Source organism: Pseudonaja textilis, chromosome 4 (assembly GCF_049901715.1).
Source record: "Pseudonaja textilis isolate UNSWEBS1 chromosome 4, rPseTex1.2, whole genome shotgun sequence".
Taxonomy (NCBI): Eukaryota; Metazoa; Chordata; class Lepidosauria; order Squamata; family Elapidae; genus Pseudonaja; species Pseudonaja textilis.
Window position 1 is genome coordinate 25,986,250 of NC_141993.1, and position 17,727 is coordinate 26,003,976.

The 17,727-nt window shown below is 37.8% G+C and overlaps 1 protein-coding gene across 1 annotated transcript; it reads right to left on the reverse strand.

Moving 5' to 3' along the window:
* Window positions 1-339: 339 nt before the first annotated feature.
* SLC35G1 (solute carrier family 35 member G1) lies at window positions 340-17,083 on the reverse strand. The gene is made up of 3 exons (XM_026710600.2): window positions 16,794-17,083; window positions 5,043-5,223; window positions 340-2,002 (listed from the first exon to the last, which is right to left on the reverse strand). Exons 1-3 carry the CDS (start codon window positions 17,035-17,037, stop codon window positions 1,243-1,245), a joined length of 1,185 nt encoding a protein of 394 aa, XP_026566385.1. The 5' UTR covers window positions 17,038-17,083; the 3' UTR covers window positions 340-1,242.
* Between the last annotated feature and the right edge of the window lie 644 nt (window positions 17,084-17,727).

The window sequence follows — 17,727 nt, forward strand, 5'->3', positions numbered from 1 at the left end:
CATACAACTCTAGCACAGTATGGCTTTCACTCCTTCCACCCAGAAAGAATGCATTTAAGACACACAAATAGTTTACATTTCTTCATATACAATAAAAACCTGTTTAAAGAAAACACAAGACATAATTATATCAAAAGTAGTATTCATAATTTTTTTAAATAAAAACAATCTGTTCTTTAGAGACTTAGTGGACAAAAAGAAACAAGAATTAATTTTGCAGTTGAAAAGAGACCCATCTGAATTTAGTTAATGTGCTACACTAAAATAATAAAACTGATGCTTTGAGTATTGTAAAAGGAAGTTTTGTACAGTATATGTTATTTTACTTTTATGTTTTAAAAGTTTATGAGGCTGTAATGCAGTGTAATTTCAAACCTGCAATCTGCATGATTTAGTCATACAATATCATATGCAGTCAAAGTAGTGTAAAGTTACCTAAATTAAAATTCAAAGTGTGGGCACAGTGGAAGCACCTCATGTTTACATCAAAAGCATTTACAGATCATTATCTGCTGCAATTGGCATATTATAGCCAATTATATTTACCCTGTAGAAGTCAATGGACTAAAAACAATGTTCAGATGTTGTAACCAACATTTCAAGTTGAATGAAAATTGGAAAATCACAGCACAAATAACTGACCTTTCCCCCAGTTCCACCGTGAAACCAAAATTGCATCAATTTAAATTTAAATTGTGAAATAAGATATAATTCTATACTTCACAAATCCCACTTTTGGAATGATTTAGAAGTTAAGAGTTTGGCTACACTTTTCAAGTTATAAGAGAGGTGGAGGAGGAGGATGTGCAACTTCACAGTGCTTCCTTTTTCATAGATTTTATAGTGCATACATTGGTGCCAAGGGGTCAGTTTTATGAAAATGTGTAACAGGGATACATTAAGAAATTACAGTTAGGTTGCAAAACCTATTTTCTAAACACGTAGGCAAATCTTGTGGCATTTTGGTTTTGCAACATTTTTTGAACCTAAAGAATACTCATAACCTATCATGAAATTGCTGTATTTGCAAGGCACAAAGGCTGCTAAACAAGGCAAATTTGGCACACAAAAACAATCTTTCTTCTTGATAGAATCATCCCTGATATAAAACAAGCTGGTTCTGGTTAGGATTACTACCTAGCTAATGAATATGGATTCGAGAGAACTGGCCAATTGATGAATTGTTTAAAATAAGTATCATAATACTTTGTTCTATTTGACAAAGGTAGACCATCTAGCGGTTTAAATTTTCTGTTCTGTGCTTCTTCTGGAATTTTGATACCACTTGCGGAAAACTGTTCCAGAACTACTGGCTACCACACAAAGAGCACCCCCCACTGTCCACCATCTTGGTATATGATTAAGAAAAAGGACTTGAAAAATAAAAGCAAAAACCACATCCATGGTTTTCATTATAGCAACGGGGCCAGCTTTTTCAATCTGTAATGCTTTAGTAAGAAATATCTGACCACCAAGTCCTAGCAATCCAATTAAAATTAGAAGAAATCTGTCTATACCACAATTGGGCAAACTCCACGCATCCATTATAAAAAGTGTGATTATACACACAATTAACCCAATTATTGCATAATACCAAACGGACAAAAAGTAATGGACGGATTTCCCCACTTTCCTTAGGATCACAAAAGTTAAGGCAGCGGCTACTGCACTTGCAATGGCTGCTATGGTTCCTTTAAGGTGATCTGTGTAACTTTCTTCCATGTCAAGGACGTTGGATCCAAATAAAAAAGGGGGCCTTGCTATAAACACTACTCCAGTGATTGTAAGCAGGGTGAAAAGAAGGTCCCAGAGACTGTATTTCTCTTTGAGGAAGATCCAGGCAAAGAAGGACGTAAAAACCGGGCTGCTGAATGTAATGACGGTAGCATCAGCAAGTGGCATCACTTGGAAAGAATAATAAATAAGGATCATTGCACTAGAGCCAAGGAATCCTCGGAGGAAAAGAACTATTCGCTTGTCCTTTGGTCCTAGGAATCCTGTTCTGAAATGAAACACAGAGAAGAGAGAGAGATACATCATATGTACCTTATGCTTGAGAGTCAAGCATACCTCAATACCCCTAAAATCACACTATGAATTTTAGAACAAGCAATAGAAATTCAAATTCAAGAACAATACTGTTACAATGGTTTCATGTAAATTCTCCTAATAACTAACTTTAGTACCTTTTATAACCCATATTCTATCTATCTATAGATATCTATCTGTATCTATATCTATAAAAAGGTAAAGGTTCCCCTCGCGCATATGTGCTAGTCATTTCCGGCTCTAGGGGGTGGTGCTCATCTCTGTTACAAAGCTGAAGAGCCTGCGGTGTCCGAAGATGTCCCTGTGGTCATGTGGTCGGCATGACTGAACGCCGAAAGGGCACAGAACGCTGTTACCTTCCCAACAAAGGTGGTCCCTATGCTTCTACGTGCATTTTTACATGCTTCTAACTGCTAGGTTGGCAGAAGCTGGGACAAGTAATGGGAGCTCATTCCGTTATGCGGCACTAGGGATTCGAACTGCTGAACTTTCTGATTGACAAGCTCAGCATCTTAGCCACTGAGCCACCGTGTCCCTATATCTATATAGATATAAATAAAGCTATAGATTTATTCTACCTACCTATCTACCTAATTTATAGTAAGACATACAATGAGAATACAAAAGTAAATATTAGGGAAATTAGGGAAGGAAAAAGGGAAGTGGATAGTGAGGGAAAGCAAGGGAAAAGGAAAAAAAAGGCATTGACTTCCGACTCCTTTGGTGCAGTAAAATAAGGCATTACCATCTACCCTCAACTTTTTACTTTTTCATAATAGAAACTAGCCATTCCTATAACAACAAATCTATCTGATCGGTAAAACCCAAAATCAAAGTTTCATTCTTTTCCACCTCAAGCACAAAGTCCAGAAGGGGTTTCCAAGTAGAAATAAAGGTATTTGTGGTTTTTTTTTCTTTAATCAAAACAGTCAATTTAGGCATCTCTGCTAACTCCATCATATAACCCATATTTTTAACCCTTATATCAAATGCACTTTCTTCAAGGTTCTGAAGTTCATCGAACTTATAAATATGCTTACAAGTTTGTTTGTTTTTAATGTTAACTTTGAGACAGGTGGCAAATAAATTTGATAAGTAAACAAAATGAAATATGTATTCCCTATCTCAAATAAGCAGCCTGTAGGGCAGAGATGGCATTGAGCAGGTTCTGACTAGTTCTGGAGAACCGGTAGCAGAAATTTTGAGTAGCTTGGAAAACTGGCAAATACCACCTCTGACTGGAGATTTTACAGTATCCTTCCTCTGCCACGCCCACCAAGCCATGCCTACAGAACCAGTGGTAACAAATTTTGAATCCCACCACTGCTATAGGGTATTTATTGAAGCTATTCAATTCTACTAATAGAATGCCTGTGGAGATCCTCACTCATCCAAGTCATAGTTCTCAACTAATATAACTCTTTTTTTAAATCAACCATTAAGAAGAGATCCCCCACTGGCATCAATCCACCATCAAAGGATGGCCCCAAAACATTTTCAGCATTTCACATATGCTTTTGTTCACTAGATTTTTTTTCCACACAGAATAGTCTGCATTTTGTCATTCTCCTCTGTCTTCATCTGTTACTGAGCTTATAATTAGGAAGCTCAAACTATTAATGTCATCTTATGAAAGCTATACAAGACTCATTCAAGTTGAACTTGACTCATGGGGACGCCTATGCAATTTTGTGAACAATAGTTCAGACGTGGTTTGCCATTGTCTTCTTTGGGGATTTTTTTTTAAAAATTTCCCAATCTGGTCTACAACTTTGGTATATATGTATGTATTTGGCTACCCATCACCAATATATAATGCCGGACAGCTAACAATACTTAAAAACAGAATAAAAACAATATAACAAAATTATAAAAAAATGTAAATATCAGACAGGGAAAAACAACAACAAAGATCAATAATTAAAATAACCATGAAATGGGATCCCTTATTCCCTGGTAGTGTCACATCTTGGAAGAGATGAGCCAGATGCTGTCACCTTCATACATCTGTACAACTGCCAGTTCTCTTGATTTAGCACCTTCATCTCCTGAATCAAACTCAATGGCAACCTCACACATTAGTGAGCACTTGTCTAGGATATGGGCTCAGGTGAATGCATTAAGCAATGTAATAAGGCAGTCTTTAAACCTTTGCTAAAGAAGGACCCTGAAAGCCAAAGAACAGAGGTCTCCTATTTTATTCATGGTTGATTACTCTGTCTTCAAATCCCTTCTATGCTGCTCTTTTCTCTGGCTGGGAAATCCCATCAAGATAAACATGTAATATAAATAATGTATAAATATATAAAAATGGTAAAAAAGCCAACCCGAGGAGAAGTCAGGATTCTGGTTCTGCCTGCTTAAGTTACTGTATTAATCTTCCTTTCCCCCAATCCTGTTTTACATAGATCTGACAGCACCTTAATTGGATTTAACTCTGCTATCATCACGTTAGCTTTCCTCCAGATTTGTAAAATGCACGTCATGCATCCCTGTATCAATTTAAAATATTGTGGAAGTAAGTCATGTTAGCTGCAAAAAGTATACAATCGTATATAATGTTCTGATTAAAACTTAACATACTATATGGTTATATTTACCCACCCCACATATCCTAAAGCAGGGGTCTCCAACCCTGGCAACTTTAAGACCAGCAAAGCTGGCTGAGGAACTCTGGGAGTTGAAGTCCACAAGTCTTAAAGTTGCCAAGGTTGGAGACCCCTGTCCTAAAGGACCTTTTCAAAAGGCAACTAGACTCTCATGGTTTTTTTTTTTGTTCTAACTAAGAAGCTTCTTGGATGAGAAGTGAAACGTTTCAAGGAAAAAAACAAAGAAGTCCAGTTGCCTTTTTGAAAGCATCTTTTGGACACCCCTGATCTAGACTCTGGATGATTGAAGATCTCCATAGACATATATCCAGTCCATATATTTTTTTATACATTTTAATCTTCTATGAAGTTTTTTTTTACACGCAAACGGGAGAGAATACTCACTTGAAGTATATTAATCCAGGAAGAACAAATGTTATTTGAAAAACACATCTAATAGCACTGATTTCCACTGAATGAACATCTTCAATTTTCTTTAGAAATAGAGAAGCAACAGAGAACAGGAAGGCAGATAATAATGTATAGAACAAGCCAAGCCCTGGACATCCATTTTTCATCTTTATTCCTAGAATGGAATAATTGTAATTTCCAGTTAGCAATGAATAATTAAAAAATTAAAAAGTACTTTTTTTACCTGCATGCTGACATCTGAACAAGTAATACTCAGAGGGAATACATTGCAGTTCTATATTGCCTGAGAGCCCCTATCCCTATAGACATGCAAACATTAATACATACACATATATTATTAGTATAGATATTTTTAAATTTGAAATATATAGTGGATTTATGCACTGTTATGAAGAATAATTAATTCTGGCTTACACATTTGGGGAAAATTTGTTCAGATTGATAATATTGAGTCAAAAATGTTGAAGGCCAGTTAATGCAAAAATCGTTCACCTGCATACGGAAGAAAATAACTTAGTCAACCAATATTTTCATATACATAAAATAAATAATAAAAGGAAAAATTCCAATTGTTCACTATATACCAAAGAACATGACTGTCTTATAACATCCAGCCTTCATTATATAGGCCAGTGTTTCTCAACCTTGGTATTTTGAAAATGTGTGGCCTTCAAGTCCTAGAATTCCCCAGCCAGCATGTGCTGGCAGGGCAATTCTGGGAGTTGAAGTCCACATATCTTCAAGTTGCCAAAGCTGAAAAACACTGATATAGAGTTACACACTAATACTAAATACTAGGGTCCAAAGAGTTATGTGAACCAAATGAAGCCCAGAAACACAAAGGATATTTTATTTGTTAATTTTATATCCCATAGTTCAAGGTGCAATATGTAGCACTTCCTTCCCTATTGTTTTCCCACAACAACAATCCTGTGAGATAAGATGAGCGTAAGGAGAATGACCGGTCTGAGTCTCCACCAAGGGTAGATTTAAACTTGAGTCTCCCTTTTCCTACCTCAAATACATTAACCATTATAACATTTTCCTGGCCTTCAATTAATATAACTAGAAAGAAAAAAACAGAAGAAAAATGCCACCAGAGTAATTTAGAATGATTACAAGAGAAATACTAAGAGCTTTACTTCAAGGCTGCTAATGGATAATTAAAAAGAACTGATGTTATGAGGTAACTTCAGGAGGCATAGGTTCAGAATTATAGTAGGAAGAGACCTTGCTTATTTATACTGGCAACAAAAATTCAGGAGTTAGCATCTTTTCTGGCTAACTGTAATGGAATGTGTGGATGACCTTGCGGGGAGATGGGAAGTGATGCTGCCTAGGAAGCCATCAGATAACAGAGGCAGGAACCTCCAGTGACTTAAGGGTCAGAGAGAGAAACTTAGAAAGGACCCATCTTAATCGATCAAGCTGTTAAAAGTCTGTACCTTGAGTTTTGCAAAATTGATGTCAGTCCTCCCAAATAAACCAGTCAGGAAACACAAGTAGATGAACTAATTCTACTTTATTGCAAGGCTACATTAACAGAATCATGCAAGATTCTCAAAGACTCAGCCTGGTCAGGGCCAGGAAATGCCAACACCCAACTGGAAAAAGGAACAAAGAGTTCTGGGACAGCTTATATATCTTTTTCTTCTTTCTAAAGAACTTGCTGAAGACAGAAAAGATAATCAAGAATTTTCTTGGAATCTGGATGCTTCCAGGAACTGCATACAGTACTCTTAGGATTTAAATTGCTTGGCAATTATTTTTTCCCCTCCCCTGCTCTGGATTAGTTCATCTAAGGTGATTAAACAAGCCAAAGGTATGTCTCAGGATTTAGTGACTGAAACAAAGCATGATTTGGCGAGGTGCTTCTGTCAGTTGCTAGGCAATGAGGAATTAAACCTGAAACTTGAGAATCACTGTTTTCTAATACTGAACAGCTGTGAATCTAAGGTGACAAAATATAGAAGGTCATGACCGAGCCATTTCAGATCATGGAGACCAGTGCTAAAATCAGCTTTCAACCAGCAGTGAACTTTCCATTTTGAAAAGACTGACTCTTGAATCACTGGTGATGCTAATGTGCTTAAGATTAATGACTGTGCTTGATATGAAAAATCAAACATGCGTTTTTACAGTATCATGATTCAGTAGATCTAGCATCTATTCCAATATGCACAAATGAAAAACAAGTACTGCATTTGTCACAGGTTTTCTGTGGAGAGGTCAAAAAAGTCAAGGTGGTAATCACAAATCCCACCTCTTTTGTATATCCTTGATGTTGTATATGGGCATGGGACTCTTGATCTCTTTTCTACAAATGTCCCTGAGTTCTTATATATTCAGTAAAATAAAGCTGGGGATAAAGTTTTTGAAGACTTCCTACTGTAAAAAGAGTAAAAATGTTATGTTATGTATTAGCTTAGTATTTTTGCCGTTTATATACATTTGTCAAAAATTGTAGAGGTTTAGAAAAAGCAATTGTTTACAGGTTTTGTGAGAAGCAACTTGAAGATTTAACTAATCTGACAATAAAATGCTGCCCTGCATTGATAATTTCTTTAGTCTGATTTAGGAGAAGTCTTCATGTGTTGTATTTTATTTTTCTCATCATAAACTGATAAATGATGTCACTGGAATATAAAAATAGGCACATTCAACTATTTCCTCTCCTTTTTCCAGCAGTCAAAAAAGGGCCTTCTTCAAGAATAACGGAAGATTATTGATAATTTCCAGTTGCCAATACTAAGCAATATAGCCTGCCTGGAGGTAAACAGGCTGAGATCTAGACATCCAGCTATCAGCACTTGTATGTTGTGTTTGACACACACAACATGTGAAAACAACAGGGGATAAAAATATAGCCCCACCACCCCAATGTTGAGGCTTTCTCTGCATCTTGGAAAAACCACCTGGATTTGACCAGCTCCAAACGATACGGACAACACTGAACCAAAGTTGCACTGGTCATGACAGATGCGCAGAAACCCCTCTACAAGGGGTGTGGCAAAATACCATCACCATATTGTGAGTGTGGGGCCAAAAAACAAATTATCAACCACAGAGTGACAGAATGTCACAACCACAAACAGAGCCTATGATCAGAGATTTCACTGATTTCCTGTTCGTGACATATGAAGTAAAAAATTATATTTGCAACTTAGACACACGTTTCTAATCATCCTGTTAGGAGTTCAGATTTCATATTCTATGTTTTGTAATTTACCTGTGTTCCTTTTTATTGAAATATGTTGTGAATGCACCATACGATAGATAACTAGATAGCCAAATATAATAAATAAATATCCAGTGTTCTTTTTTTATCAATGAATTGGCACTAGTCCAAATCTCAAGAAAAAAAAAACAGAAGACAAAAATGACAGGAAGAAAGATACTAGTCACCAACCAATTCAAAAACAAAAACACATTCTGAGCAGCAAATAAAAATGTGGCCTATCATACAAACAGCAAAACACAACTTAGCCATGTTCAGAGAAATAAAATCACATGGATCAGATAGCTTAAAATAAACTGAATCTGGCTAACACAGAAATCAGACTAGATGGGTATTTGTCAGAATAACAGAGTTGATAGAGATTTTGCAAGTCTTTTTTTTTAGAATAGAATACAATTCTTTATTGGCTAGGTATGATTGGACACACAAGGAATTTGTCTTGTTGTAAATGCTCAGTATACATAAAAGAAAAAATACATTCATCAGGAGTCAAGCATCATAAGGTACAACACTTAATGATAGTCATAGGGTACAATAAGCAATCAAATCATACTAGGAAACAGTCAATATAAATCGTGAGGATACAAGCGACAAAGTTGCAATCATACAGTCACAAGTGGGAGGAGATGGGTGATAAGGAGTGATGAGAAGATTGACAGTAATAGTCGTGCACACTTTGTAAATAGTTGGACAGTGTTGAGGGAATTATTTGTTTGCAGAATGATGGCGTTCGGGAAAAAAATGTTCTTGTGTCTAGTTGTTCTGGTGTGCAGTGCTCTATAGTGTCCTTTGGAGGGTAGGAGTTGAAACAGATTATGTCCAGGGTGTGAGGGATCTGTAAATATTTTCACAGCCCTCTTTTTGACTCGTGCAGTATACAGGTCCTCAATGGAAGGCAGGTTGGTATTGTTTTTTTCTGTAGTCCTAATTATCCTCTGAAGTCTGTGTCTGTCCTGTTGGGTTGCAGAAGCAAACCAGACAGTTATAGAGGTGCAGATGACAAACTCAATAATTCCTCTGTAGAACTGTATCAGCAGCTTCTTGGGCAGTTCGAGCTTTGAATTGGCGCAGAAAGAACATTCTTTGTTGTACTTTTTTGATGATGTTTTTGATGTTAGGTGTCCATTTTAGGTCTTGAGATATGATAGAGCCTAGAAATGGTCTCTACTGTTGATAGACAGATAGTTGATACTGTTCTAGTCCAATCCGCTACTCAGCCAAGAAACACTGTACCATTTCAGACAAATGGTTGTCCGAATTTTTCTTTAAAACTTCCAGCGTTGGAGCACCACAACTTCTGGAGGCAACTTGTTCCACTGATTTATTGTTCTGTCAAGAAATTTTCTCTTAGTTCTAGGTTGCTTCTCTCCTTGATAATAGCATTCAGGCATCAGTATAACAAGGGTAGAACAGCAAAATGTGGGTTAATGTTTCAGGAACTCCTTTCCCACAATATGATATTCTGTAATTTCCATTCAAAAACTGCGGTTGGAACATTAAATCTTGCCAGGGTTAGGGTTCTTCTGAACACACTGACAGTTAAGATGTAAAATCACATAATTGCCAGGCAGATCAGTGACAATTTTTTTGTAAATTGAAAGTAAATGCTTAGGTTTGCTAGTAAAGTGCAAATATTTACATTTGGGAAATGGGTAGAAATCCTATTTGAAACAAGAGCCTGCTTCTTTTCCAGCCATCTGAAAATTGCAGAAGGGATGGTGTTATTATCTTACAGAGGATGGATTGAAATGTTCAGTCTATTTGGGTGGTAGGATTGGAGAGATTCAGTTAACTTTATTCAGTTAATGAAGATGCACCAGTTAATGTAAATTAAAGCATTGAGATTAGCAGAGGATAACAAACACCTATTTTCAACTTTTTTAAAAAAAGATTACTCATGCTACAGAAAATCCACACTAGTTGGCATGTTTTAGCAGCACTTCTCCTTTCATCACAAATATGGGTTTGGGGAGATCTTATACTGATAATAGGTTATTCAGGCCTGATTCCCATTAAAAGTAATTACTTGAATTTTATCAATCTAGGAAGTAAAAAAAAACATTAAAGACACAGGCAAGGGCAAATCAGTTCCATACCTTAAGGTGTCTATCATATGAAGTCACTAAGAGATGAGCTTAACTCAAAACTGGTTACCTTTTTGTCTAGTTTAGAAGATCGTTGCATTTGGAGTCTTACTGGATAATAAATTTATATCTGAATTGTTTAAAATGAACCTCGTTCTTTAAGAGAGATTTAATGTTTGAAAGATCTGATATAAGAAGTTCTTGACTTATAGTTAACAACTGTTCATAGCTACAATTGACTCTTAAAAGGTACAGTATGTATGACCTGTCCACAAAGTTATGACTCCGCCCCCATAATCATGTGATTGCATTTTGAGTGCTTAGCAACCAGCTCACATTTGTGACCAGTTGCTGGGTTCCACAGTCATGTGACTGGCATTTGTGATCTTTTTTACCATTTTCCAGCTGAAAATCCACTTAACAACTGTGTGATTTGGTTAATGATCATCACTCTGACTTGCTTTATGATCATCCTAAAATGGTCATAAAAGTCCAATCATGTGGTGCCTTGACTTATGGCCGAAATTTCATGCTCAACTGTGGTCGCAAGTCAAGGGCTAATTGTATCACTATTAAAACATTAGCCTTTATTTACTGCCATTTTATCCACCCCAAGTTTAGCCCCCTCCCCGGAAAACTTTTAATTAGAATTAGAAATTTTAATTAGCAGAGTTATTTCTTGCATTTGAAGAGTATTTTAGATTATTTTAAAATAAAATCTTAACATTGATGTGATAAAAAGTCACTACTGAAGCATACAGAAAGAAATGGTTTGCAAAAGAAACAGCTCATCCTCTAAACCGGGGGAGGGGGCATTACCTCCCTGCCTACACATCCTGCTCCCTCCTTCCCTATCTTTTAGTTCTATAATTCTATGATTTTTTAATCATTTTAGAAATATTTGTATTTCATGGTTTTAATGCCTTTTAATACTGTAAACCACCCAGAGTCTCTTCAAAACAAGATGGGCAGCAAATAAAGCAAATACGTACATACATAGTCACCCTGCATTTCAACTACATTCAGTTGGGAAAAAGAAGCAGCGAGCTCCCACTCACATGCGTGTTTCTTTTTATTTAAAATGCTGTAGCTGCCAACAGTTTGGCCCTTAACCTACTTACACAGACTGTACCTTCTCCATAATCAACTCAGAATTCTTCCAACCACCAGTCATCTCTCTGTCCTACACACAGGATAACTCACTCTTTCTCACTAATACAAAAAAATTAAATCAAATTCAAAGCAGTGCATAATACACACACACACACACACACACACACACACAGATGCAACACACACACACAGATGCAACACACACACACACACACACACACACACACATTTTTTTCAAGACATTTTGAATCTCCAGCATATTACAACTGGACTTCCACATGCACCTCTCAGTTTAATCACCAGTCATTTCAATCTGGATTGTTCATACAGGAACTGATAGACCATTTGACATCTAATTAATTATACCCACTGCAAACTTGTTTTGATCTCAATTGCATTATTTTCCTAGTTTTCTCATTATACAATAAAGCCCATGTTAATGGGTACTGTTTATTTTCATATTATATTAAAGTATATTAAAGTGCTCAAAATGAACTACAGCTGATGAAAGAAATACAAAAAACCAGGCTGATCTTAAAGAATAAAACATCAGGTTAATGTTTAGCCAGTCTATTTGATTATCAGAAAAACAAGATGCCAAAATCAATAGGGGAATAGTTAAAGTGGATCACAATCCAAGGAATTGCAGGTCCTTTGTACTTTCTCCGAAGTACAATATGGCAGGGTTTCCTGACCTTGGCCATTTTAAGACACATGGACTTCAACTCCCAGAATTCCCTAGACTGCACGGCTGGCTAGGGAATTCTGGGAGTTGAAGTCCATGCATCTTAAACTGCCAACGTCAGAAAATCCTGCCATGTGGTAAAAGTCTTTGAAACTTACTTCTCTATCAAAAGCATTGAGTACCTTCTCCTACAGTTAACAAAGAGAAATCCCTTACATTACCAACAGATACAGTACTGTGCAAAAGTATTAGGCAGTTGTGCAAAAATGATGTAGATTATTAATGCTTTCAGAAATAGAAGTGTTAATAGTTTATTTTTATCAATTCACAAAACAGAAAGTAAATAAACAGAAGAGAAATCCAAATCAAATCAATACTTGGGGTAATCACCCTTTGCCTTCAAAATAGCACCAATTCTTCTAGGTACAACTGCACCCAGCTTTTGAAGGAACTCGGCAAGGTTCCTTCAAGGTTGTTCCAAACATCTTGGAGAACTAACCACAGATCTTCTGTGGATGTAGGCTGCCTCAAATCCTTCTGTCTTTTCATGTAATCCCAAACAGACGCTATGATGTTGAGATCGAGGCTCACTTCCAAGATTTCTTGTACTTCTTTATGCTTAATGACATTGGATATACGTTTGGGGCTATTGTCCTGCTGCAGAATAAGTTTAAGACCAATCACGTGCTTCTCTCATGGTATGCCGTGATGGATAGGTATTTGCATTCCTCAGCATTGAGGAGATTATTGATCCTGACCGGATGACGAAGAGCTAGTTCCGGACACATCAAATGGGGATGTAGAGGAATCTGGAAGTTGACAGATGCTCTGAGACAGGAGTAGTAAGGCTGAGTACTGCGGAGCAATCACGGGAGGAAAGACCGGACAAGCAAGCCATTGGCTGAACTAGGGACAGAAGGGACACAGCTGCAGCTGGGCAGTGGAAGTGAGGAAGAACTGCCTCTCCTTCTGATTCAGGGCTGAGAAGGGGGAGGCACAATGAAGGTCAGCCAGTGTTTCAATTCCATTCTTCAGTATATCAACTCTTCCAGCATTTCGCCATTTCAGTTTCATTCCAATTTCATTCCATTTTCTGGGAGTTGCCTCGCTTACTTCTAAAACATGTTTTCCTTTAAAGTAGCTCAACTTTTGCACCTCTTTTAATCTTAATCATTTCATGTTCTCATTGGAAGTTCTTTTAAAAGCAGGGGTCCCCAACCCACAGGCTGCAGCCCATTACTGGGTTGTAAGCTGTTCAGAACTGGGCCGTGGACGCGGCGGGCGAGAGTGCGCTCATGTCTCCACTTGTGCGAGCAGTGGGTGAGCATCTACCTGCCACTCGTGCAAATGGAGTTGTGCATGTGCGCACTTACCAGCTGTTCACACAGAACCATTCCCTCTTCCCCACCCCAGCCCAGCCAGTCCACAAAGCCAGAATAGTTGGGGAACTCGTTCTAAACTATCTCTTTCTCTGTATACACTTTATACATCTTCCTCTAATCCTTTTTTTTTTTTTTTTGCAACAATTATTCTTTTATGTGCCCATTTCTTCATCCACAGCCCCTTCCGCTTCATCGTTCTACAAAGTTTCCTTCTTCATCCTTCCCAGTGGCATGATTCTCACACACTTCTGTAGTATTCTATGGCAATGTTTCTCAGCTTTGGGTACTTGAAAATGGGTGAACTTCAGTTCCCAGGATTCCTTTCACTCAGCTCCATGCAGCTTCTGCATGCTCTTTTTATTCATTCTGTCAGGACATTAATCTATCTGCTAATATTTTCTCGGATGAAAGACTATGCTATTGCTTCACACTGCCAAAATAAATAATAAAATAAAGGAGCTTTTCATTCAGCTGTTTTTTTTAGCAAGCCCAGCAAATTGCTACACTTTTTATATTATCTATCTTTTCAATGTAAACTTTAAGAATGGCATAAGATATTATTTTACAAGCACAATGTTCTATTGACATTGGATCTTAAAATATAATGATACTTTCAACGCAGCACTGAAAAGGCAACATTATACCCTTGATAGGAATTTTAAATTCAAGTTGACTTCATAATTGCACTGAGGAACAGAGGTGTCATTTTTATTCAGGAACAAGTCTTAGAAATTGACAGAAGTTAACATATTTTTGTGTATGAATGAATAAATTATTACATATAAAAGCACAAAATACTACCATAATAGGCCTGCATGCAAAATATGTTTTCTTCACACAGGAAATGTATTCAATCATAAACATTCCAACTTATACATATTTTTTAGAAAGGTTTGATATGTCAAGTCAAATCTTTACTATGGTCGCAGACAGCACAGATTCAGTATAGGTTTATGTTTAAACATAAAACTACCTCTTATAGATATTATATAGTGGAGAACAGTGTCGGGTAATAGTGAACAAAACTACAAGTAGTAGTTCTTGTTTAACGATTGGTCACTTAATGAGTGTTCAAAGTTACAGTGAACCCCCTTAAAAGTTACTTACAACCTCAAAGTTACGAAACACACAGAAACACACACACACACACACACACAAAGATCTACAGTCACATGGTTGTATTTTGGGCACTTGGCAACTGACTTGCATTTACAACTAGTTGCGGCATCCCACAAAGATCCCACATCACCACAAATTGCCAGTTTCCAGCCAAAATTATCCATTCAAGAGAATGGATTTGCTTAATGACCATATACTTTGCTTAATGACCATGGTGACTTGCCTTATGACTGCTGTACAAATGATCATAAAAATCAAGTAAGGTCACATAGTGATCCATTTAACAATCGCAATGACTTATGACCAAAATTCTGGGCCCAACTGTAGTTAAGTAAGGACTATTTATATGTCAGGCTTAAGCCAGATATAGTCCTCCGTCACTATCAAACAAGATTAAACTGTCAATTATGGGATTATGAACGATGGTGCCATTTTTGCCTAAGACAACAAAGCATCTCTGTCTGAAATGGTACAATCCAGCTATTTTGTTTACTATTTGAAAATGAAGCCAAGCTATCCAAAAATATCAGATGAGGTAAAAAAGATGCTATATGCCAGGACAGTATTTCTTAAATTCTCATATTACAGAATAATGAAAATGGTGCCTCTGTTTTTTTAATCAAAGGATAATTATGTCAGTAAGAAAAATCAAAATTATATGCCAAGAGGCTTCAGGAGTACTGAGATGCTTAACAAAACCTGAAGATTCTATGAGGATTTATTTGGATGTTAAAGTTTACACAATATCATTGTATTTGCTAAAAGAAATAGAACTTGATCTGCTCTAATATAAAAGGTTATAATTTGTTCTTTGCCTGTGACTTAAAGAATTATTTAAAAATACACAACAGGACATGCATATAAATGTATAAAAATCATTATATTTACAAAGAATGAGAATATAATAAGCTACTTAATGCCATTATTCTGTAACATATTTCATATTACGGTAGATCCAGAGACTCATGGTACATGATTTCAAAATCAACTTAAATGAAATTATACCACAGCAAAATTTAAGTGTAAGTAGTGTAAAAATAATCTGCTATATGATTTTACAGGAGAATGTGTGTGTGTGTATATACACCTGTATGTATGTATGTTTGTACACTGCCCATCTCACCGAAGTGACTGAGTTGTTTCCAAACCTATTAAATAAAATAACATGTGCAAACTTAGTTTACAAACTAAATAATAGTAATCTTAACTTTTACAGTAATTAATCTGGAACTAAAGTTTTCTGATTCAGTACAAGTGTGATTTTTTTTCCATTAGAAAGATGAGGCACATTAAGGAATAAGGTCATGTGTTAAATTAACTTAGATGAGTTGTTATACAGGAAGGTTTCTGTTTACCTTTACCGCTTCGTGTGAAGAAGGGATACTAAACTCTGTTTAAATTATACTATAGGGCACAAGAGTGCTGAATAAATGGATTATAATAAATAAAGATTCAGGATGGACAGAACCCCAGCTCCCCTCAAAAAGAATACCTATTTCCAGAACAAAAAGAAAAGGGCAAGATATGCACATTTTTATATATTAGATAAGAGTGAAAAACGAAAATCAAAAAAAAAAAAAACCAACCCCAGAGCCATGCAAGGCTTTCAGGAGGAAAGTGCTGTATTTTTTTTTTTTAATTTGGTGTGTGCTAGTGGTTGTTTTATGATTCTCAAGGAACCAAAGAGAAACCTTTCTCTCTCCCTCTCCTTTTTTTTTTTTAATTTAAGATCCGCCATCCCCGTTTTACTCCTTTGGGGCGGGTGGGAGTCCCGTCCGAATTGTTTAACGGGACTTTTCAAAAGTTGGGAGGAAACCTAAAGAAAGGAGGCCGGGGCGGGCATCTCTTCGGGCACGGGCTGGAACTCGCCCGTCGCCCGGGCAGAAGCGGCGGCGGCTCAACCTCGCCTTAGCCGGAGGGCACCTAAAAAAGAGCGCTGTTTCTCGCCCCCGCCCCCCCGGCCGGAGTTCAAGGGCAGAAGCGCAAGACGAGCGCAAGGATTTATTTATTTGTTTGTTTGTTTTTTTGGGGGGGAGGCGGCAATCTAGGCTCCCGCTAAGCCGGGTCACCCAAAAGCCACCGGCACTTCATCTCCTCACCCACCGGGCATCCTGTAGCAGGTCCAGGGGCAGAAGCTCCCGTCGCCCGGCTTGGCAGCGCCCGCCGCTTCCATGTCGTGAACCTGAGAAGGGCAAGGCTGCTCCGAAGCACCTCCGTCCTCCACCTCCTCCTCCTCCTCCTCCCGGGTCCCGGGTCCTTCCTGCCTTCGCTCCCATCGCTCCGTTGCCTCTGACTCTCCGGCGATGGGACCGGCGGCTTCTTCCCCGCCGCCCTCACCCTGCACCATTAGGATCGACTTCAAACTGCCTGCTGGCTCCGTCCGGCGAGGAGCCGGCAACTTTAGTGCGCATGCGGGCAAGGCCGGTTTGGCGCCGCCTCCCGCCGTCCCGTGGGCGAGGCCGGCTGGTTCCCACGGGGAGTTTATTGGCGGGCGGCGGGCCTCTGACGGGGTGTTTACCTCAGGGTTGCCTTTCAATGGGAGGATTCCCTTCTGCTTTCCAGCTCCGAGAGTTGGAAAGGTGGAATATGGGGGTTAAATCTGAAAGAGGGTATTTGAGAATATCAGTTATTAAATCAGTGTTGTTCTAATTTGGCAACAACTCTTAAGATGGATGGACTTCAGTTCCCAGAATCCCATAGCCAGTTAAAGCTGTGTGGACTTCAACTCCCAGAATTCCCCAGCCAGCATGCTGGCTGGAAAAAAATATATTTTATTTTATTTATTTATTTATTTGTCAAAAGCTTACAACATAACAGAAACAAGAATAAACATAAGTTTAAATACAAGAAATAGGAGCTAATAATAGGACAGGGACGGTAGGCTCGATTTTATTCTAGGAGTTGAAGCCCACACATGTTAATGTTCAAATACAGTTTGAAAAACACTTCATTAAATAATCCTTTGTGGAAAAGAAAGGGCATATTATGCCCACCCAGAATTGTGAGCCACTTTAAGGCATCCCTCAGCCCTGAAAAC